The 24188-nt window shown below is 44.2% G+C and overlaps 1 protein-coding gene across 1 annotated transcript in view; it reads left to right on the top strand.

Moving 5' to 3' along the window:
* Nucleotides 1–24188, top strand: part of ST8SIA6 (ST8 alpha-N-acetyl-neuraminide alpha-2,8-sialyltransferase 6) — a 375988-nt gene that overhangs the window by 190984 nt on the left and 160816 nt on the right. Inside the window, exon 3 of the mRNA XM_085631516.1 lies at nt 14588–14680. Within this exon, the coding sequence (XP_085487642.1) occupies nt 14588–14680 (93 nt within the window). The remainder of the gene's footprint in view (nt 1–14587; nt 14681–24188) is intronic.

Raw genomic sequence — 24188 nt, 5'->3', positions numbered from 1 at the left:
ATGATGGGAAAGGCCACTCTTTTTAGATCTCGCCTACGCAGCGCGCATGCGCTGCTTAGGAGGGGACCTCTTGTAATTGATCTCACCAAAAACATGCACGCTTTGCATTGCTTTCTATTGCAAGGCGTGCATGTTTGGCGATTCCCTTGCGGTTAGTAATTATCTCGCTCGCTCCCGCAAGGTAAACACTGCGCGTCCCTGCTCTCGGCCGCACTCCCCCCGCCCCTCCCACTTGTTTACCGAGCATCAGCGGGCTACACCGAGAGTGAGACACATTTTTTAAAACTTACAGCGCGAGGCTCCGAGAGTGAGACGCATTTTTTTAACTTTCAGCGCGAGGCCAACAAAGAATATTTTGCACCTCTGTATTCTAACGACTACGGCTAAAGTTAGTGCACAAACTATTATAGCTTCGCAGGTAGCAATCGTTTTAGATTCCAAACTATTGCTAAGTTTATTTTGCTGTGCATTTACCTATCACTAAGCACATGGATAGGTTCACAAAATCAAACACTGGGCCGCACATGCACAAACATTGGGCCTAATGTCACGCCATGATAAGTGTAGCTGGCCAATTCCACACTGTTTGGGCATGGTTAGATGTTTTGGATCCCATCCTCGTTTCGATATTTATATCCCTGGGTTAATTGCACCCTATGTAGATTATCGCCTGCATGAGGGAAAACCTTATATAGAGCGTGCGGAGCAGCAAATATAAGACAATGGCAATGTCCGTTTTACTCATGAAAGACCCCGATGCAGCCGCTGCCATCTGGATTTTATGTCCGCTCCCTAGAACATACAGCAGATCACGTGAGAAGAAAGGTCTGCGCTGGTGCCGGGTGAGGTCGTCAAGCAGAGCCCGGTGCCTCGCCATGGCTGGCGCTCCCAGGGCCTCAGTTAACCCCTTCCTGAGCGACTCTGAAGAGGAAGATGAAACGGCGGCAGGCGGGTCGGAGCCTGCTCTGTCACCAGCGGGACCCCCGGTACCGGCCCCTCCCACGGAGCCGCGCTCGGTGCCGCTGGATGTACTGGCCGCTCAACTCCTACGGGAACAGCTGGTGCTGACGGCTCTGGAGTTGCACACTGAGCTGCTGGAGAGCGGCCCCGAGCTGCCGCGTCTGCGGTACTATTTCTCTAACCCGGGGCATTTTGAGAGGCAAAGCGGGTACTCTGCCCGGAGCCGTCCCTGGGGGCGCTCCAGTGCTGGCCGGCGGTCCCAGTGAGGCCTCGCAGAGCGCAGGAGCAGCCGGCGGAGCCAGCCTGAGTAAGTGTTCCTAGTGCATGTGACCTGCTGGTGGGGTCTCTGTGATGAAGAATGCCAGCGAGGACGGGAATGGAACCTGATCGTGAAATGCACAGAGCACCTTCTGTGTGAGGCATGGTACTGATGGTGAACAGATGGATGAGTGGATTGGCCCATCCTTCTGGCTTCATTATTTGTTACCTCTCTAAAGAATGATTTTCTGCATCCCGTGTGAGGGCTTTTTGTGCAATGACGCCTTTTCCTTCTTCCGGACTTTATTGAGGTGTTGATTTGCTATCAAACATGATATTCTAAACTATTGCCGAGAGCTTCTGTGCAGTACGACCCATGAGCGCAATCACTTATAGGAGCTTGCCGACAACACATAGCTACAGATGGCTGCATATCACGTGTGTTACACTCAGTGCTTTAATTAACAAGCATTGGCGTAGCCAATAGGTCTCGCCTTTGAAGCCTTATAAGTGTTTAGTTATCCAGCGCAATATCCTTGGTGCAACAACATCAAGTGTTGCATGCAGTGGTCGAAGTGGGGAAAAAAAAGTAGGGGAACTGTGGTCGGAGACTCAGGGGGGCGGGAATAACCCAAGGATTGGATTAGTGGGCGGAGTCGGAGGTGTGGCTAGAAATAGCAAAACATACCAATTTTTGAACGTTTGGCATTTCACTGACCAGTTACAGCTTATAACGTTATTTAATTCAAAGAATCAATAAACATGTTTATTTGAGGTTTAATATATAAGTTGTTTATATTTAATTCATTTACAATGTGGGACATGTTTCCAATCACAGAATATTCCAAATACGCTTATAAGTGGAATCATAAGCCATTTGTCTCCGAGCCATGCAGTTTCCTTCATCTGCACTTCTCCTCCCTTTTTCTAATCATTTCTGAACATAAAATTCAGGTTTAAATTATATGACAGGTGGCCCCACGATATTTATGAACATTGTAGAAGACAGACGATTGATTGATATTCTGTTCCGCAGTGGTGTGAGCACATCATTCATTACACTAAAGCCCCGTTCACATTCAGCAGTTGAGGTACAAAAGGTGTTTATAATGTGCATTAATGGTTTCAGGCTTTCAGAGATGCAATTTTTATTTTGTTTGTACTCTCTGAAACCAAGGATGTACTGCCTGGTATCAAATACATGTACTAACTCTTTGTATTCTATTTCATCATTGTTTGTGGTTGTGCATCTAGAAACATTTGATGCATTAGACATTTTCATCCTTTTTCGCAGGTTATTTGCTAAGCTCCTAAAGAACTGTTCCCTATTGATGCTAACACAGCCTTTGTCCTGTTGCAGTCCTACACCAGCAAACTGCATCCGTTCAGCAGCATCTAATGCAGTTGTAGCAAACAAAGGGCCCAGGTGCATCAGCCATTGATTCAAACACTAAAATCTGCATCTGTATTGAACGATCGGCCTCATATATGGTCATATCACGCCGCTGCAGCCTTCTGGATAGGTCACCCGATTCTGTGAGAGCATCATATAAAATGCCCATATTTTCAACAAACACCAGGGAGGTTAATAAACGGTTTAAACCAGCATATTTCCTCTGCTCAATGTCACTCCTCGTTGAGTCTTCGGAAGATTCCATAACATTTTTAATAAGTCCCTTGTAGTTATTCCAAACAGCTCTCACAGATCTTTCACTTGAGGACACCCAACGTACATCTAGCACCTTTCCAATTGCCAGAAGTCTTACTTCTACCTCCAGAGCACATTCCCCAAGCTCTCTCTGATTTTTCGGAGAGGCATGGTAGGTGGTATATAGTTTATCAAAAAAAAATTTGAGCTGATTAATGCCTGCGACTTCTTTACAAACATCACCCACAGCAAGCTCCAGCTTGTGGTTAGCACAGTGCCATACACTCAACAGTGGATATTTCAGTTTCAGAAGAGTTGCCACACCGGATTTCCTACCTATCATATTGGAAGCACCATCTGTTACAAGCTGAACCAAATGACTTTTTAAATACTCATCAGTAAAACCGTGTCTCTCTAAGCATGCAAGTAAGGTATCTAAGATTAGATTTGCTGCTGTGCTTGGCAACTCAACAAGGTCCAAGAAAAAGGTCAGTGGCTCATTGTGTTTATCAATACATGCTCTTACACAGATAATTAGTGTGGTCAATTTACTATTTGTGAGCTTAGGGACATATTTATGGGAATGGTGGCGCAGGGCAGCACAGCAAGTTACTTTGCTGCGCTGCCCTGCGTCACAGGGAAAAGGGCGGGAATGTGCCGTATTTATCCAATATGGTGCATTCCGGTCTTTTCCCCCTGCACTGGCGCCATTTCGACAGCCTAGCTTCAACGCAGGCACACTTGCCCCATGGTGCAAGGGTGCCTCCTTTGCATGCAGGATTGTTTTTGTGCAGGAAGGGGCACCTTCCTGTACAAAAACAATCTTGAGAGGCTTTTTCATCTTTCTATGTGGGCTGCAGAATAAAGCACAGTTTGAAAGAGTAAACAGCAAGGAGAAATAAAGATATTTCTCCTAGTTATGCCTCCTCTGGGGCAGCGCAAGATTTTGCCGCATTCCCAGGATTACAAGTCCTTGTAAATCTATGAATGCGTCAAAAACCGTGGGGGTTGAGTGGGAGACTTTTTATTATTGCAGGAAAACTACTGTGTGACAAAGCCACTGCTGCTCTAGGGTGTGCTGCTTTGTAGACCTGCCCGCAAGACTGGTGGTGAACCTGGGTATGAATTGTGGTGGACAGGGTTTCAAGTTTACCCAACTGGCCACCGGTAGGGTTCACCTGCTGGTGCTAAGAGACCAGGGCTTCTAAGGTCTAGTGGGGCCTTCTAAAGTCTATCATGGGTGCTCCCTCAGGAGTGGTCTGATGGACAAGGCATGAAGGCTGAACCAGGTTCCCCAGTTCCAAATTTGGTAGCTCTGGCCATAATGCCACATCCTATCCCCACCGAACACCCTTCTGCCCCACTGAGTGAAACTCGCACTGTCTTCACCTACAACCCAATTCTGCCCCATTATAAGCACCTGGATGTGACTCATTTCAAATTATGCAGTGCCTGAAAAAAAGTAACAACATTCTGGGAAAAGCAAATACTCATAGGGAATGCAGGATTATGTAAAGCATGCAAAATATAAGCAGGAACGACATGTTACCTTAACGCTTTTAATCTCGTTCAGAAATCAATGAGTATTTTTTGTCTCAAACATTGAGGACATGAATATAGGGCTCCTCCTGTACACATGTGTTAAGCAGGGCTCAGAGACAAAGGAACTCTTCAAGAGACTCTGATCTGACTCACGGAAACCCACAAGGGCTCCTTCTTATCCACAAATTGTGCACTCTTGATTGTCAGCGCCAGGATGCCTGTTAGGTGAGAGTGCGCTTTACAAGTGAGATAAATAAATAAATAATTCTTATTCATGTCAGCCAGCTAGCTGCTCAAACATAGTATAGCACATATGTATTCAAGTGTCCTGCAAAGAAGAATGAGTGCGAGTAAGTAAATGTGGGTGTGAATGATTGAGTGCCTGAATGTAACTGAGCATGAGTGAAAGAGTGTATGTCGATGAAAGTGAGAGAAAGTGAGTGAGAAGGAGTGACGTAGAGTAAGTGAAACTGTAAGTTAGAATGAGGTAATCAGAGTAGGAAAAAGTGGTGAGACTGAGTGAGTGAGAATGTGATACCGAATGTTGAAGAGTGAGTGCAAGTGAGCAATTTTGAGTAAAAGGGAAAGTGAATGAGAATGAATAATGGGGGTAGTGAGCTTGAGTGAGATAACATGTGAGCAAGCAGGACAAAACACAGGCCTTGGCAAAGTGGAGGTAATATTTACTTATGGGAGGAACATATTGTGCATCTTGAAAAAAAATGTGGTCAACTCCTGGGGATGTTGTCTTGGCACAGTAATGGCTTTTGAGAGAATTTGTGTAAAAATGGGGTGTTGAAAATAAAAAGCAGTATTTGACCCTATAGTTTTTTTTTCAAAATTATCTTGGGAGTAGCAACACCCTCCGGGCCCTCCTTTATCTCTTCTTAGTCTTACAGGGCCCAGTAAATCGCACTCTTTTCCAAATCTCTTTCTAAATATTATCACTCTCAAAAACTGTTTTTTCTATGTAATTTTCCTTTGATGGGAAGAGGAGGTTTCTGAGGTGGTAGTATCAGGCAAGTGACACTACTTGGGCTCCCTCTGTTCGAGCCTTCATGGAGGATCCCTCTTCATTGCTACCTCCACCTGACCCCAGACTCTGCAACGCACTCCCTTACATGCTTGATTATCCACTACTCCTCTCCAGTGCACCTTATCTCACAGCTGACCTTGGGCCCCAGCCCCATATCAGCCACCATCGGGCTCCACTTTCATTTTTCCCGGTAAAAACATTAGTAAAATCACCTTCAAACTTAAAACATTGAATATAGCAGTAAATATAATTAGCACACACTTTAAAGTATGTACCACAGTAGCCCTTATGACCCGACTGCTAATTAAATAAACCAAAACAGAAAGGCCATGACAAGGCCGGCTTTAGCGCTGATGCGAAAGTCTTTTTTGGCGCCCCACCAATAATCACTGCCATACGCCACAAGTGCTCCTCATCTCCCCATAGCCCCTCCCCCTCATGACCTCCTCCTCAGAATCCCTCACTACCATCCTCCAGCAGTGCCCCTCATCTCTCCCTAGCTCCCCCCTCCCCCCATGACCTCTTCCTCGGATTCCCTCACTGCCACCCTCCAACAGTGCCCCTCATCGCTCCATAGCCACTCCCACTACCTCCTCCTCGGATTCCCTCACTGCCACCCTCCAACAGTGCCCCTCATCTTTATGTAGCCCCTCTCTCATATGCATTTCATTTGTTGTGTAGCGCTACTCATATCAGTGTAGTGTGTGTCAGTACTTTACACCACGCACACATTATACAGAGACAACGAATCATACAAGTATGTAAATCAGCCTACAGGGAATGTCACATAAGCCAATGAGGATTACAAGGTGTATGAATCACATGTCATCCATACTGGTGGGCAGTTATTTTAAGAGGGTTTGGTCTGGAGAAGCACAAACTCAAGATTTAAAGAGTACTCCAGTGGTTAGGGGTTGGCTTTACTGATAAAAATGTATATCTGCCCAAAGATACTCATTTTAGCAACATTAGAATAATGAAAGACTGGGGAAGTTCTAACTATATCACAAAACAAAAAACTCGAAGTTCTAACTATATCATTCAGGTTTGCATACAGCTCTTTGATGACAGTTCATTGGTCACTGTCCGATGTTAGGATTGTAACTTCTGAACTGCAAGTAACACAAGGATCTCTGTCACAATGACAGTAACCCACTGAGCTTCCACATAAAATACAGTTCATCTGCACTTAACTACTAACAGAGAAATGATTGCCCTCCAGCAGGATCATTAATCCCCAGCATTATCTGGGCATCTTTTTATTGTCCTATTGTTGTCCTGCATCAGCCATGATAATGATAAAAACGGATTAAATGAAGCACACACGAAGTACATGTCCTGCTGCGCCTGTGCGGATTTAAAAAGAAAAACAAAAAGTGACACATTCTCCTACCTACTCCATTAGTCAATCTTAGTGTCGCAGCCTGAAGTGATAAGCAGCTGCAGGGGTTGGGAAAGGTGAATTAAAATAAACAAACTTCTTTTCTCCTGCGCTGCATAGAAAAAGAATATCCACGCAGCAGGACAGTTGGCAAAGGTTACCGCGGCCAAAGAAAAGATTTCTCGCCTTTCGCCATGTTGGAGATGAAGGGGTGAAAAAATAAACAAAGCCTCGTTAACATGTAAATGGTCTTTTAAAGACCTGTGAAGTACTCAGGTAAGGCTGCGATAATCTCAAAAACTGTCTGTGACACACGACGGGGGAGGTGGGGGGGGCTTTGAAGCACTTTGAGCCCCATGGCGTTTCGCGCCTGCCTTCAAGCCCTTACTAGAACCGGGAATTAGGGCAGTCCCGGGACGCTTTTTTTAAATCAAGAAGTAGGGGAACGGACTAGCATAATTTTTAAAAGTAGGGGCACGCCGTGCCCTTCCGTTCCCCCCCACTTCTAACACTGGTTGCATGGCTAAACACTTATAAGGTCCCAAAGGCGAGACCTATTGGCTATACCAATGCTTGTTTAGATTTAGGGCCAGCATAGTTTGGAGCCTATTGCGTTTCCCTGATGTTTCAAAGCCCTGGTGCACTCGATTGCTGGCCTGCCCCTGTGATGGATCAGCAGGGCAGTCATTGGTGCATTTTATGTTTTTTTGTAAATTTTATAGATCTTTTTTTCTCAGTTGGCGTAAACATATTTTGAAACCACTTGCTTTCCATAAATGTTTTGACACCCTTTTATATTTGTAGCTGATAGATAGTCCATCTGTTTGTTATAGTGTGAGTTGTTTTTTTAAACTGTCAGTCAAAAATAGGAAATCAATGGATGTATTATTTGGTTAACTGTGGAAATTGTTGTTTGAAATTTGTGGAGCGGCTGTCTTTTAGTGACTAATGAACTTTATTGAATTGTATCTAACGCACTTTAAAGAGCTCTTTTTGCTTTCTTCCACGGATGTGATGACAGTAACGGGATTATTTATTTTCTCAGCCATTGCTTAATAGTTTTTATTCATTTAAGATGCAGTGTACTGTATTTATTTATTGTTTTATGTTCTTCTACGATTTTATCCATAAAATCGAATAAAGATATTTTGAACTGAATTGAATTGGGTAACTGTTAAGGGCATCAATTTTAATGCACATAAAAGGTTTTGAAATTGAACCAATGCAATAAAAACTGAAAACAACCTTGTTTTCCATTTTTTCTTTATTAAGGCATTGTAAAGATAAAAATATTAAATCTGTGAGTAAATAAATATTGTGAGTGAAGAGTAATTTCTATTCAATAAGATCATCTTAATTCCATCTAAACAATGAATCATGTTCAAGGAGACCTTGCACTTGGCTTCACCACTAAGCTTTGGGGCTTAAAATGGGCCAGTGGGTAAGGTGGGTTGGGTGCAATAGTGGTAAAATGTGAGGTCCTGCTCATTGAGGTAAGGGGCTTCTCCCATTTCTCCCAAGGGTCATGCATCCAGTGTACCACAGGAGAACTTGAGCTCCTCTCAGGAACGAGACACAAGAGGGCAAGGGATGCGTAACCGAAAGAGACAACACATGTCCGAGCACTTTCAGACCCTGTCATTCTCACAGTTCGGCCACCTCACAGTAAAGCAAACAAGCATTGGCATAGCCAATAGGTCTCGCATTTGGGACCTTATAAGTGTTTAGCCATGCAACAGTTGCATAACTAAATACTTATAAGGTCCCAAATGCGAGACCTATTGGCTATGCAAAGCGGCCGTGCGGCCGCGAAAGTGAAAGTAATTGCGGTAAAACGCGGCGCGCGAGCCCGCGCACATGCACTGTAGCTCTAGGCTGGCCTGGTAGCACTTTTTGGAGCCCTCTCAATAAGTCACGCCAGACCAGCGCATGCGCTGGGTCAGGCGAGACCTAAAAAAAAGACATAAATATAGGACAGGGATTATGTAAAGCATGCAAAATATAAGCAGGAACGACATGTTACCTTAACGCTTTTAATCTCGTTCAGAAATCAATGAGTATTTTTTGTCTCAAACATTGAGGACATGAATATAGGGCTCCTCCTGTACACATGTGTTAAGCAGGGCTCAGAGACAAAGGAACTCTTCAAGAGACTCTGATCTGACTCACGGAAACCCACAAGGGCTCCTTCTTATCCACAAATTGTGCACTCTTGATTGTCAGCGCCAGGATGCCTGTTAGGTGAGAGTGCGCTTTACAAGTGAGATAAATAAATAAATAATTCTTATTCATGTCAGCCAGCTAGCTGCTCAAACATAGTATAGCACATATGTATTCAAGTGTCCTGCAAAGAAGAATGAGTGCGAGTAAGTAAATGTGGGTGTGAATGATTGAGTGCCTGAATGTAACTGAGCATGAGTGAAAGAGTGTATGTCGATGAAAGTGAGAGAAAGTGAGTGAGAAGGAGTGACGTAGAGTAAGTGAAACTGTAAGTTAGAATGAGGTAATCAGAGTAGGAAAAAGTGGTGAGACTGAGTGAGTGAGAATGTGATACCGAATGTTGAAGAGTGAGTGCAAGTGAGCAATTTTGAGTAAAAGGGAAAGTGAATGAGAATGAATAATGGGGGTAGTGAGCTTGAGTGAGATAACATGTGAGCAAGCAGGACAAAACACAGGCCTTGGCAAAGTGGAGGTAATATTTACTTATGGGAGGAACATATTGTGCATCTTGAAAAAAAATGTGGTCAACTCATGGGGATGTTGTCTTGGCACAGTAATGGCTTTTGAGAGAATTTGTGTAAAAATGGGGTGTTGAAAATAAAAAGCAGTATTTGACCCTATAGTTTTTTTTTCAAAATTATCTTGGGAGTAGCAACACCCTCCGGGCCCTCCTTTATCTCTTCTTAGTCTTACAGGGCCCAGTAAATCGCACTCTTTTCCAAATCTCTTTCTAAATATTATCACTCTCAAAAACTGTTTTTTCTATGTAATTTTCCTTTGATGGGAAGAGGAGGTTTCTGAGGTGGTAGTATCAGGCAAGTGACACTACTTGGGCTCCCTCTGTTCGAGCCTTCATGGAGGATCCCTCTTCATTGCTACCTCCACCTGACCCCAGACTCTGCAACGCACTCCCTTACAGGCTTGATTATCCACTTCTCCTCTCCAGTGCACCTTATCTCACAGCTGACCTTGGGCCCCAGCCCCATATCAGGCACCATCGGGCTCCACTTTCATTTTTCCCGGTAAAAACATTAGTAAAATCACCTTCAAACTTAAAACATTGAATATAGCAGTAAATATAATTAGCACACACTTTAAAGTATGTACCACAGTAGCCCTTATGACCCGACTGCTAATTAAATAAACCAAAACAGAAAGGCCATGACAAGGCCGGCTTTAGCGCTGATGCGAAAGTCTTTTTTGGCGCCACACCAATAATCACTGCCATACGCCACAAGTGCTCCTCATCTCCCCATAGCCCCTCCCCCTCATGACCTCCTCCTCAGAATCCCTCACTACCATCCTCCAGCAGTGCCCCTCATCTCTCCCTAGCTCCCCCCTCCCCCCCATGACCTCTTCCTCGGATTCCCTCACTGCCACCCTCCAACAGTGCCCCTCATCGCTCCATAGCCACTCCCACTACCTCCTCCTCGGATTCCCTCACTGCCACCCTCCAACAGTGCCCCTCATCTTTATGTAGCCCCTCTCTCATATGCATTTCATTTGTTGTGTAGCGCTACTCATATCAGTGTAGTGTGTGTCAGTACTTTACACCACGCACACATTATACAGAGACAACGAATCATACAAGTATGTAAATGAGCCTACAGGGAATGTCACATAAGCCAATGAGGATTACAAGGTGTATGAATCACATGTCATCCCTACTGGTGGGCAGTTATTTTAAGAGGGTTTGGTCTGGAGAAGCACAAACTCAAGATTTAAAGAGTACTCCAGTGGTTAGGGGTTGGCTTTACTGATAAAAATGTATATCTGCCCAAAGATACTCATTTTAGCAACATTAGAATAATGAAAGACTGGGGAAGTTCTAACTATATCACAAAACAAAAAACTCGAAGTTCTAACTATATCATTCAGGTTTGCATACAGCTCTTTGATGACAGTTCATTGGTCACTGTCCGATGTTAGGATTGTAACTTCTGAACTGCAAGTAACACAAGGATCTCTGTCACAATGACAGTAACCCACTGAGCTTCCACATAAAATACAGTTCATCTGCACTTAACTACTAACAGAGAAATGATTGCCCTCCAGCAGGATCATTAATCCCCAGCATTATCTGGGCATCTTTTTATTGTCCTATTGTTGTCCTGCATCAGCCATGATAATGATAAAAACGGATTAAATGAAGCACACACGAAGTACATGTCCTGCTGCGCCTGTGCGGATTTAAAAAGAAAAACAAAAAGTGACACATTCTCCTACCTACTCCATTAGTCAATCTTAGTGTCGCAGCCTGAAGTGATAAGCAGCTGCAGGGGTTGGGAAAGGTGAATTAAAATAAACAAACTTCTTTTCTCCTGCGCTGCATAGAAAAAGAATATCCACGCAGCAGGACAGTTGGCAAAGGTTACCGCGGCCAAAGAAAGGATTTCTCGCCTTTCGCCATGTTGGAGATGAAGGGGTGAAAAAATAAACAAAGCCTCGTTAACATGTAAATGGTCTTTTAAAGACCTGTGAAGTACTCAGATAAGGGTGCGATAATCTCAAAAACTGTCTGTGACACACGACGGGGGAGGTGGGGGGGGCTTTGAAGCACTTTGAGCCCCATGGCGTTTCGCGCCTGCCTTCAAGCCCTTACTAGAACCGGGAATTAGGGCAGTCCCGGGACGCTTTTTTTAAATCAAGAAGTAGGGGAACGGACTAGCATAATTTTTAAAAGTAGGGGCACGCCGTGCCCTTCCGTTCAGCCCCACTTCTAACACTGGTTGCATGGCTAAACACTTATAAGGTCCCAAAGGCGAGACCTATTGGCTATACCAATGCTTGTTTAGATTTAGGGCCAGCATAGTTTGGAGCCTATTGCGTTTCCCTGATGTTTCAAAGCCCTGGTGCACTCGATTGCTGGCCTGCCCCTGTGATGGATCAGCAGGGCAGTCATTGGTGCATTTTATGTTTTTTTGTAAATTTTATAGATCTTTTTTTCTCAGTTGGCGTAAACATATTTTGAAACCACTTGCTTTCCATAAATGTTTTGACACCCTTTTATATTTGTAGCTGATAGATAGTCCATCTGTTTGTTATAGTGTGAGTTGTTTTTTTAAACTGTCAGTCAAAAATAGGAAATCAATGGATGTATTATTTGGTTAACTGTGGAAATTGTTGTTTGAAATTTGTGGAGCGGCTGTCTTTTAGTGACTAATGAACTTTATTGAATTGTATCTAACGCACTTTAAAGAGCTCTTTTTGCTTTCTTCCACGGATGTGATGACAGTAACGGGATTATTTATTTTCTCAGCCATTGCTTAATAGTTTTTATTCATTTAAGATGCAGTGTACTGTATTTATTTATTGTTTTATGTTCTTCTACGATTTTATCCATAAAATCGAATAAAGATATTTTGAACTGAATTGAATTGGGTAACTGTTAAGGGCATCAATTTTAATGCACATAAAAGGTTTTGAAATTGAACCAATGCAATAAAAACTGAAAACAACCTTGTTTTCCATTTTTTCTTTATTAAGGCATTGTAAAGATAAAAATATTAAATCTGTGAGTAAATAAATATTGTGAGTGAAGAGTAATTTCTATTCAATAAGATCATCTTAATTCCATCTAAACAATGAATCATGTTCAAGGAGACCTTGCACTTGGCTTCACCACTAAGCTTTGGGGCTTAAAATGGGCCAGTGGGTAAGGTGGGTTGGGTGCAATAGTGGTAAAATGTGAGGTCCTGCTCATTGAGGTAAGGGGCTTCTCCCATTTCTCCCAAGGGTCATGCATCCAGTGTACCACAGGAGAACTTGAGCTCCTCTCAGGAACGAGACACAAGAGGGCACCATCGGGCTCCACTTTCATTTTTCCCGGTAAAAACATTAGTAAAATCACCTTCAAACTTAAAACATTGAATATAGCAGTAAATATAATTAGCACACACTTTAAAGTATGTACCACAGTAGCCCTTATGACCCGACTGCTAATTAAATAAACCAAAACAGAAAGGCCATGACAAGGCCGGCTTTAGCGCTGATGCGAAAGTCTTTTTTGGCGCCACACCAATAATCACTGCCATACGCCACAAGTGCTCCTCATCTCCCCATAGCCCCTCCCCCTCATGACCTCCTCCTCAGAATCCCTCACTACCATCCTCCAGCAGTGCCCCTCATCTCTCCCTAGCTCCCCCCTCCCCCCCATGACCTCTTCCTCGGATTCCCTCACTGCCACCCTCCAACAGTGCCCCTCATCGCTCCATAGCCACTCCCACTACCTCCTCCTCGGATTCCCTCACTGCCACCCTCCAACAGTGCCCCTCATCTTTATGTAGCCCCTCTCTCATATGCATTTCATTTGTTGTGTAGCGCTACTCATATCAGTGTAGTGTGTGTCAGTACAAGGGATGCGTAACCGAAAGAGACAACACATGTCCGAGCACTTTCAGACCCTGTCATTCTCACAGTTCGGCCACCTCACAGTAAAGCAAACAAGCATTGGCATAGCCAATAGGTCTCGCATTTGGGACCTTATAAGTGTTTAGCCATGCAACAGTTGCATAACTAAATACTTATAAGGTCCCAAATGCGAGACCTATTGGCTATGCAAAGCGGCCGTGCGGCCTCGAAAGTGAAAGTAATTGCGGTAAAACGCGGCGCGCGCGCCCGCGCACATGCACTGTAGCTCTAGGCTGGCCTGGTAGCACTTTTTGGAGCCCTCTCAATAAGTCACGCCAGACCAGCGCATGCGCTGGGTCAGGCGAGACCTAAAAAAAAGACTTAAATATAGGACAGGGCGCCTGTGGTGCAAAGATCCACTGACCATAGGAGGAAATTAAATGCAATGTGTCACAGGGCAGGGAATGCGTGGCGCCTCTGTCACTCACAATTATTCATGATATGATTCTACCTTTACCTGAGTCGGTCAATCTGGACTTGGAGACACCTTGACAAACTACAAAATTGTGGCACGGTGAGGTTGATCATGCATTCCTGCTGAGAACTACCAAATGAGTCTTAGGCTGGCCCGGTTGCTTCTGGTGGCCAGTATCATTTGGGTATTTATGGCCTTTCAGAGATGCTACTGTTTGTGGCTAGGTGCGGCTTGGTAATATTGCAGAAAAGGTCAATGTCCTGGATTAGATTTTACAGTGGTGGGGTGCGGCGTGCCCTACAGCTGGTAAAATAACATAGAGGGTTAAGTGACGTCCATTCCTTGTGTCACCTGAAGTTCACAAGTTCGAATCCTTGAAAAGTTGATTCAATTCTTCTTCCTTCAGAGGTTAATACACTGAGTACCCTTACATTTAGTAATATTACCACTGTTTATTTACGTGCAACGTAACTGCTGACTTGAGATAGCCAGTTATTTATAACAACGAGTTGGCATTGTTAAGGTCGGACTCCTTTGGATACATTATATTAGGTTTAAATTATCTGTTTAACTTGCTCTTTTTGCGGAACCTCCCCTCGCAAGCTGAGTAGCAAATGGGATATCTAATGTATTTTCTGAATGTACATGCAACCTTTAGCGTCACGGTGAACACAGTGCATATAAAATATTTAAGTTAACTTTGCTTTTGTTTTTTAGCATACGAACACATGGACAGAGTACCCCTGCTGGGAATGCATTATTATGCAAAGAAATGCAAGACAGATTCTTATCTACTGCTTTAAGAAAAAGGTAAATCTAGTTACACTCTTTGCAGCTTTTTTAGTCACTTTCACGCAAATGTTCTCCCGAGCTACTCACCTGAGCCATCAGCCTGTTTTAACTGATCTACTTCATAATAATAGTCGTGGGGATGAAACCACGAAACTGTTTACACTACATGTCTACTGATTTGCAGTTATTAATATTATGAGAGTGAGTTTCGAAGCAGCTTGCTACACACATAGGAAAAGGGAAGTGTTTTAGTTTTAGGAGACTGGGCAGGTAGAGGGAGGTAGAGGAAAAAAGATGACCTTGGGAGAATCCAAAGGTGCAGGTGTTGATTGATGCGTATAGAGGGGAAGCAGCACTACAAGTGATGCTGGACTTATCACTCCTGTTTATTTCTATCGAGCCATCAATCCTCCTAGAAAGTAAACAGGTGGCATAAGCGTCAAAGAAAGCAGGTCACTGGCTTCAGTTGTTTCTCACCGCATGTATCCAAGCAGCCCTAACCCCAAACCATCTTCATCATGCAGTCTTTACCACCCAGGTAAGTACCACACAGGCCCTTTTTAGCTACTTTTGCAAAGTGGGACTTTGCCACGCAGGTCAGTTAATATTATTTTTTTGAATGACATAAAATAAGCAAGGTGTTCTAGGGTTCAGGGAAGGGTAATGGTAAGGGATATTAGTTTTTTTTAGTGTTCAGTGATAGGGTAGTGGGTAGTAAGAGCTTTTTAGGTTTCAGTGATGGGTAGGGGATATCGGTCGTAGGGGTTCATGGAACGGTAAGGGGCAGTAAGGGGAATTTGGGGTCCAGTGAGGGGTAAGATGAATTGGTAGTAGGGAGTTGTTAGTATTCATGGAAGGATAGGTGTAAGCGGTAGGAAATGATTTGTAAGGTAAATGGATGGGTAAGGGGTAGGAGTGAGTTTTCAGGTTTTGGGTATGAATAAGAAGTAATAAAGGGTTTTTAGAGTTCTAGGATGGATAAATGTAAAGAGAAGTAAGAGATATTTAGCATTCAGGAAGAATAAGAGGTAATGGGTAGTAAGAGTTTTTTATGAATCCGGGGTGGTTATGGGTAAGAAGTAGTAAAGGTTTTTAGGACGTCAGAGATGGGGTGAATTAAGGGTTAGTAAGGGAATTTAAATTTTTAGGGATGATAGCGGTGAGGGATAGTTAGGGGCTTTTAGGGTTCGGAAATAGTTATGGTAAGGAGTAGTAAGGGACATTTAGTGTTCAGGATGGGTATGTGTAAGGGGTGTTTAGGTTTTAGACATAGGTAAGAACTAGTCAAAGTTTTTAGAGTTATGGGGTGGGTAAGGGGTAGTAAGGGTTTTAGGGTTTGGGGATGAGTAGGGGTAAAGGGTATTAAGGGGGTTTGAGGTTTCAGGAATAGGTAAGGGTAAGGGTTAGTAAGAGGCTTTGGAGATATAGGGGTGGATAAGGGGTACTCATGACTTTATGGTTTCAGAGGTGGATAGTGGTAAAGGGACGTCAGGGTCTTACAAAATGGTGTTTGGGGGCGAAATAGCCCCCCAAAAAAATAAAAAGCTAAAAGCATTTTTTTTTTTTAAAAGGGAGGTTACAGTGGAAGCTCCACCCCAAAAAAGAATTAAAAAAAAAAATATATATATATATATTTTTTGTTGGGCAAAATACACCAGACGCCGTAACCACAAGGACTTTGTTTTGATGGGCCAAACACGGCTAAAGATGACTGGACAAATCTAAAAGAAATGAGCTTGTAACGTATCATATGAGGATCCACAGATGGAAATTAGGTGCACATAAGGGACAACTAATGGACACTTTCTTTTCTAAATATAGAAGATGAACACATATTTGTCTAGAGGCCCTGAAGAAGCCATATGTGGTCAAAACGTGTCGGCTGCATGGAAATCTTTTTCCTCAACTTCAAGATGATGTTTGAATAAAGAATTGCAAAAATGAAGATATTCAAATCTTGATTCATCTATTTGTGAACAAATGGCAATTTGCTGTCATTCATTTTGTGCGTTAAAATTTTCTCTCTGTTGTGTTTTAAAAATACTTGCATCATTTCTGGTTCAAATTGATGGTGAACCATTTTGAGGTGGGCAACAATTGATTTCCGTATGAAACAAATACAGCACACATGGGTGTGTGACAAAAGGGCTCCCTAGCCACCATTACGTGCTCAGTCCACACATATATATATATTCACTGAAAAAAACATAGGTTTCAGGGACGTTATAGTTAGAAATTAGCATTTAAAAAAACCTTAGAAATTTACTGAAAAAACCACAGGTTTCAGGGACGTTATAGTTAGTTGGACATTTCTCTCGTAGAAAACCATAGAATTTCCCCCGTTATAGTTAGTTCAGCTAACTGTAACTCGTGAACCTGCAATGCACTGCTGATGATGTCATATAGTATATCAATCATGACATGGCCAGTGACATCACTGATGACATCACTGATGACATCATCCATGTGAAAATCTGATGCACCCCCTCACACTCTAAGATAACCTTTGATACACCCACTGTAAAATACAGACTACCATTTTCTACACCATCGACACACCAATACCAGTTACTGCATACGCACTCACTGATTCCTAGGTCAACACACACATTCACCCATAATGTCACTCATACATGCAGTCACTCATCAATACAACACTATCATATGCACTCATACAACTATACAGACACTCACACACCACCAATCATCCAGAGTTACTCGCACATGTAGTCAGTCATGCAAAGAATCAATCACACTCTCATTTACTCACCTATACAGTTATACACACACCACATCACTTATTCAAACAGTCACAAACACATACTTACTTTCTTATACAATCACTGATTCAAATACACACTCATCCATACAGCCACTCTCACAATAACTGACTCTCACGAATAGTCATTTGTATACTTCAACTCTCACATACACTGCCTTTTTCATATGTAGTTACTTGGTCATGTACCATTGAGACATCCATTCACTAGACCAACACACCCAGACTCACCCACCCACCCATACAGCTGTTTCCACATGCACTCTTGAACCCATACACACAGTAAATCAACCACTCACACATCTATGCACAGAGTCACACACCTCCCATCCACCCACATACACACTCAGGCACCCATGCAAATACTCAGGCAACCAATAAATATCCCATATAGACACTCATGTAGCTACTGACCAACCCATGCAACAGCTGATACTACAACAGACAGACTGATACAGACATTCACACAGTTTAGTCACTAACCCATGTATTCAGTAAGAAACATGTAATCACTCACTTAAACAGTCAGTCACGCACCTACTAAATCTTCCTTCCAGACACTTATACACCCACTCTTTCTTCAATACACCTTGGCATATATATAATGTATATTTCAATTTTAAAGAAAAACACAGTCACTGGATGATGTCATCAGTGATGTCATTTGAGATGTCATCAGTGATGTCACTGACCATGTCTTGATTGATGTAATATGTGACGTCATCAGCAGTGCATTGCAGGTGCGCAAATTCTAGTTAGCTGAACTAACTATAACGGGGGAATTTCTATGGTTTTCTACGAGAGAAATGTCCATCCAACTATAACGTCCCTGAAACCTATGGTTGTTGTCAGTGAATATATATATATATATATATATATATATATATATATATATATATATATATATATACACTCCACTGGTTCCCAGTTACCGGGTGATTGCAGCGCTCCTCGTGGGTGCAAATCCCTGCGGTTGAACCACACCGCTTAAAATCCACCAAAATTCCCTCCAGCCGGAAAGAAACGGGAAGCACTCTTTACAACTTTTTATGCGCTTTATTTTTCCTTTAAATTCAATGCATAGGGTACAGGCAATGGCTGATCAACGCGTTTCGGTATTCCTGATACCTTGCTCACGATCAACTGTTTGTTTGATCCCGCCCTTTTTAAATTCAATTGAAATTACATCATTTCCTGGCGGTTTTCAAACGCCCCTTTGCATTCTGGAGAATGTAGTTTTAATACTCATTGTTTCTTTTTCTTTTTTTACGTCCTGTTTTTTGTATTTATTTGTATATAAATGCTTTATTTATGGAAGTTCAGTCAACATTGTCCTTTATAACCGCTTGTCTTGCTTCTTTAACTCCACTGATAGAGCCGTCTATTGTCATTATTAAAAAAAGAAAAAGAAACAATGAGTATTAAAACTACATTCTCCAGAATGCAAAGGGGCGTTTGAAAACCGCCAGGAAATGATGTAATTTCAATTGAATTTAAAAAGGGCGGGATCAAACAAACAGTTGATCGTGAGCAAGGTATCAGGAATATATATATATATATATATATATATATATATATATCCAACACAAGTTTGCCTGGAATGAGATAGCCCAAACAAGGAATCGATATCTGCAGCTTTATTTGGTTGAGGATGCAGCGTGACAGAACAGCAAAGTACTTCTCAGAGATTTCGTCCAGCCCTACGCGTTTCATGCTCTTGCACTTCCTCAGGGGCACAGGCTTCACTGAGAGTGTCGGTTCACGGTGATTTTATCAGGCATCCAATTGAAAACTTGCTGCACCCCGCCCATGTGGGCGTGGCCATCCCTTTGGCCTCCTGGTACTTGTGGTGCCTTTAATTTTACTACAGTGAGTCACCATGTCGCACTCTTCTGTTTAAAAGTATAAATACCAAGTGGGTTGAGAAGCTCACCCCGCTGTTGTCACACCTTCGTTAATTCCTCAATCGGCATCCCTGTCCATAGGCCGCCCTGACACTTAAGCAAAGCAGCAGACTGCACAAACTCACTGTAGAAAAACCCAGCACTACACAGACCATCAGGCCACACGTTTGTGGCCACGCCCACTGAGGCGAGGAAATATTTAAAGTGTGCCTTTCAGCCGGAGGTATCCTGCGCTAGTCCATTTTCCTTTGACAAAGTGCAGTGAAGCACGAAACGCATCAGGACTGGACTTCACCGCGTGAAGCGGTTTGCTGTTCTTCCACTGCAATCTCCACTGAATAAAGCAGCTCAATACTCACCTTCCAGTGTGGGCTCCCCTTTTCTCCAGGCAAACTTGTGTGATGGATGTATTGCGGCTTTTGCCTGAGCCGCGAGGTGAGCCCAGCTGCAGGAGCAGCCCATGCTGCAGCGCCAAGCGACGAGGCAGCTAAGGAGCAGGAGGAGCTAGTGGTGTGATCAACGGAGGTATTGGAACAAGCGGTACCGGCTCCACAACCCACTTGGGAATACTCTCTTTTACCGAAGATGCAACCGGCAACTCACTGTAGAAAAACCCAGCACTACACAGACCATCAGGCCACACGTTTGTGGCCACGCCCACTGAGGCGAGGAAATTATTTAAAGTGTGCCTTTCAGCCGGAGGTATCCTGCGCTAGTCCGTTTTCCTTTGACAAAGTGCAGTGAAGCACGAAACGCGTCAGGACTGGACTTCACCGCGTGAAGTGGTTTGCTGTTCTTCCACTGCAATCTCCCCTGAATAAAGCAGCTCAATACTCACCTTCCTGTGTGGGCTCCCCTTTTCTCCAGGCAAACTTGTGTGATGGACGTATTGCGGCTTTTGCCTGAACCGCGAGGTGAGCCCAGCTGCAGGAGCAGCCCATGCTGCAGCGCCAAGCGACGAGGCAGCTAAGGAGCAGGAGGAGCTAGTGGTGTGATCAACGGAGGTGTTGGAACAAGCGGTACCGGTTCCACAACCCACTTGGGAATACTCTCTTTTACCGAAGATGCAACCGGCAACTCACTGTAGAAAAACCCAGCACTACACAGACCATCAGGCCACACGTTTGTGGCCACGCCCACTGAGGCGAGGAAATTATTTAAAGTGTGCCTTTCAGCCGGAGGTATCCTGCGCTAGTCCGTTTTCCTTTGACAAAGTGCAGTGAAGCACGAAACGCGTCAGGACTGGACTTCACCGCGTGAAGCGGTTTGCTGTTCTTCCACTGCAATCTCCACTGAATAAAGCAGCTCAATACTCACCTTCCTGTGTAGGCTCCCCTTTTCTCCAGGCAAACTTGTGTGATGGATGTATTGCGGCTTTTGCCTGAGCCGCGAGGTGAGCCCAGCTGCAGGAGCAGCCCATGCGGCAGTGCCAAGCGACGAGGCAGCTAAGGAGCAGGAGGAGCTAGTGGTGTGATCAACGGAGGTGTTGGAACAAGCGGTACCGGCTCCACAACCCACTTGGGAATACTCTCTTTTACCGAAGATGCAACCGGCAACTCACTGTAGAAAAACCCAGTACTACACAGACCATCAGGCCACACGTTTGTGGCCACGCCCACTGAGGCGAGGAAATTATTTAAAGTGTGCCTTTCAGCCGGAGGTATCCTGCGCTAGTCCGTTTTCCTTTGACAAAGTGCAGTGAAGCACGAAACGCGTCAGGACTGGACTTCACTGTGTGAAGCGGTTTGCTGTTCTTCCACTGCAATCTCCACTGAATAAAGCAGCTCAATACTCACCTTCCTGTGTGGGCTCCCCTTTTCTCCAGGCAAACTTGTGTGATGGATGTATTGCGGCTTTTGCCTGAGCCGCGAGGTGAGCCCAGCTGCAGGAGCAGCCCATGCTGCAGCGCCAAGCGACGAGGCAGCTAAGGAGCAGGAGGAGCTAGTGGTGTGATCAACGGAGGTGTTGGAACAAGCGGTACCGGCTCCACAACCCACTTGGGAATACTCTCTTTTACCGAAGATGCAACCGGCAACTCACTGTAGAAAAACCCAGTACTACACAGACCATCAGGCCACACGTTTGTGGCCACCCCACTGAGGCGAGGAAATTATTTAAAGTGTGCCTTTCAGCCGGAGGTATCCTGCGCTAGTCCGTTTTCCTTTGACAAAGTGCAGTGAAGCACGAAACGCGTCAGGACTGGACTTCACTGTGTGAAGCGGTTTGCTGTTCTTCCACTGCAATCTCCACTGCATAAAGCAGCTCAATACTCACCTTCCTGTGTGGGCTCCCCTTTTCTCCAGGCAAACTTGTGTGATGGATGTATTGCGGCTTTTGCCTGAGCCGCGAGGTGAGCCCAGCTGCAGGAGCAGCCCATGCTGCAGCGCCAAGCGACGAGGCAACTAAGGAGCAGGTGGAGCTAGTGGTGTGATCAACGGAGGTGTTGGAACAAGCGGTACCGGCTCCACAACCCACTTGCGAATCAGTGATGTCATTTGAGATGTCATCAGTGATGTCATGAGTGATGTCACTGACCATGTCATGAGTGATGTAATATGTGACGTCATCAGCAGTGCAGTGCGGGCGCGCGAGTTATAGTTAGCTGAACTAACTATAACGGGGGAATTTCAATGGTTTTGTACAAGTGAAAAGTCCAGCTAACTATAACACCCCTGAAACCTATGGTTTTTTCAGTGAATTTCTGAGGTTTTATAAATGCTAATTCCTAACTATAACATGCCTGAAACCTATGTTTTTTTCTGTGAATTTCAAAGGTTTTTTAAATGCTAATTTCTAACTATGCCTACAGAGATAGGACATGTGAAGAAAGAAGAAAAAATGCACAGAAAGAAAAAAAACAAGTGCAGAAAGAAGCAACAGAAGTCCTCAAAGACGAAGAAAAGTGCAGGAAGAAGGATAACGTGCAGAAAGAACAAAAAGAAGAGCAGAAAGAATCCTTGTTGCAAAATCATCCTGTACCCTCAACTTTTTCAGACGGATACTGGTGGTAACTGAGTCTGACTAACCAGTCCTAGAGCCAGTGCTATGTTAAAAGACACTTAGAATACAGTGAAAACACCTACATACACTAGGGAACATTATGCGTTGGGGTCCCCCTGTGATTAGCATGACCTCCTCTGTAAGCCCCTAGTATATAATAGGGCAGGGGGATTAAAACTACCTCTTAAAACAGGCCACAGGGCGTTTTTGCACACGTTAACTCAGGCCCCGTCCCCTCCCTTCACCACTGAGTAAACACGCCCTGTGTCCGTTTTTAGTTGGGAGATTAAGTTCATTTGAATCCTGAGGGTCCCTAGGGTCCAACTAGCCCACTAGGTACCTCCAGTAAGTGCCACAGAGCTGCGTTGCAGTTAGGTGTAAAAAGTGGCACAGCCTGGACCACCTCTCTGCAATGCAGCTCAGCGGCGCTTACTGGAAGCACTTGGTGGGCTAGTTGGCCCCAGGGGCCCTCAGTATTGAAGGGAAATTATATCCCCAATTTAAAACGTGCCATGGTGCGTGTTTGCACACGTCACCTCAGGCCCCGTCCCCTCCCTTCACCACTGTGTAAACGCGTCCTGTGGCTGTTCTAAGTTGAGAGATTAAGTCCCCTTGAATCCTAAGGGTCCCTAGGGTCAAACTAGACCACTAGGTACCTCCAGTAAGCGCCACAGAGCTGCGTTGCAGAGAGGTGTAAAAAGGGGCTTGGCCTCAGAACACCTGTCTGCAGCGCAGCTCCCTGGGGCATACTGCAGATGCCTGTTGGGCTAGTTGGCCCTCAGGGACCCTCAGTATTGAAGAGTAATTAATTCCCCAACTTACAACTCTCCAGGGGGCGCGTTTGCAGAGTGCTGCAAGGAGGGGGCGTGGCCTCCGGCACGATGCCAGTCTTTTATTTATTTTAATTTTTTAAGAAGGGGGGCTGTGTGGTTCCCCTTCTTATTCTAATTTATTGGCCCTGATGACCTCATCCCCCAGGGCCTGTCTCCTAATTATATTTTTTTACCCCAATCCCCAGGGCCGGCCACTGTTTTTTATTATTTTTAAAAAATATATATTTATAGACACACCTAGGACATGCTGGACAAACCGTACGTACCTATCACCATGACGATTTGAGTGATATTCATTAAAAGAAGACTATGCATACAATGAATCCACGTGGAATGTATTTACACCACTAGTGAAGCTCTGACATGTCTGATGCCCTACCGTGCCTAATCCCGGTAGACACCCTTGTCGTTTATTTATACAAACATGGGTAGCTATTGACGGGCACATTTGATACACATGCACACCAAGCCATTCAAAGGGGATTCGACAAAAATTCGACCAAAACTATGTAAGAAACCCCCCTCACGGTTAATAAAACACACATACACTGCCGGATGTGTAATACTTTTTATTTTACTCTCTGGAAAGGGGACGAACATCACTTGAGAGTCACAGCGCGCTCCTGGCAGAGCCCAATGCTGTGTTACACCCACCATTGCCTCCCAAGTGCCACACACCTCTGTGTTGTATTCCACCAGCTAGTGCATATGCTATGACACTCTCTAGCCCATGTGCACTGTAACACCACCCCGTGAATATGTCATGCCACACTTGTCTTCGCACGGGTTATATTGCCCCATCTAATGTGCCTTCCTCGATGCCTATGTTATAACGCACAGTGCTATGCCATACATATTACAATCTGGGATCCATATCTTTGTCACAGTGCATATGCAACGTTACACTCCCCAGCACATATTTTATATTACAACTTTAGAGACTAGTTAGGTTACACAACACTGCCCTGTGCATATTACACTCCAAGGCGCACATCGCATAGCACGCGCTA

The sequence above is a fragment of the Triturus cristatus genome, chromosome 10, assembly GCF_964204655.1.
Source record: "Triturus cristatus chromosome 10, aTriCri1.1, whole genome shotgun sequence".
Classification (NCBI taxonomy): domain Eukaryota; kingdom Metazoa; phylum Chordata; class Amphibia; order Caudata; family Salamandridae; genus Triturus; species Triturus cristatus.
The sequence above is the reverse complement of the archived record's forward strand: the minus strand, read 5'-3'. Positions and strand labels throughout refer to the sequence as shown.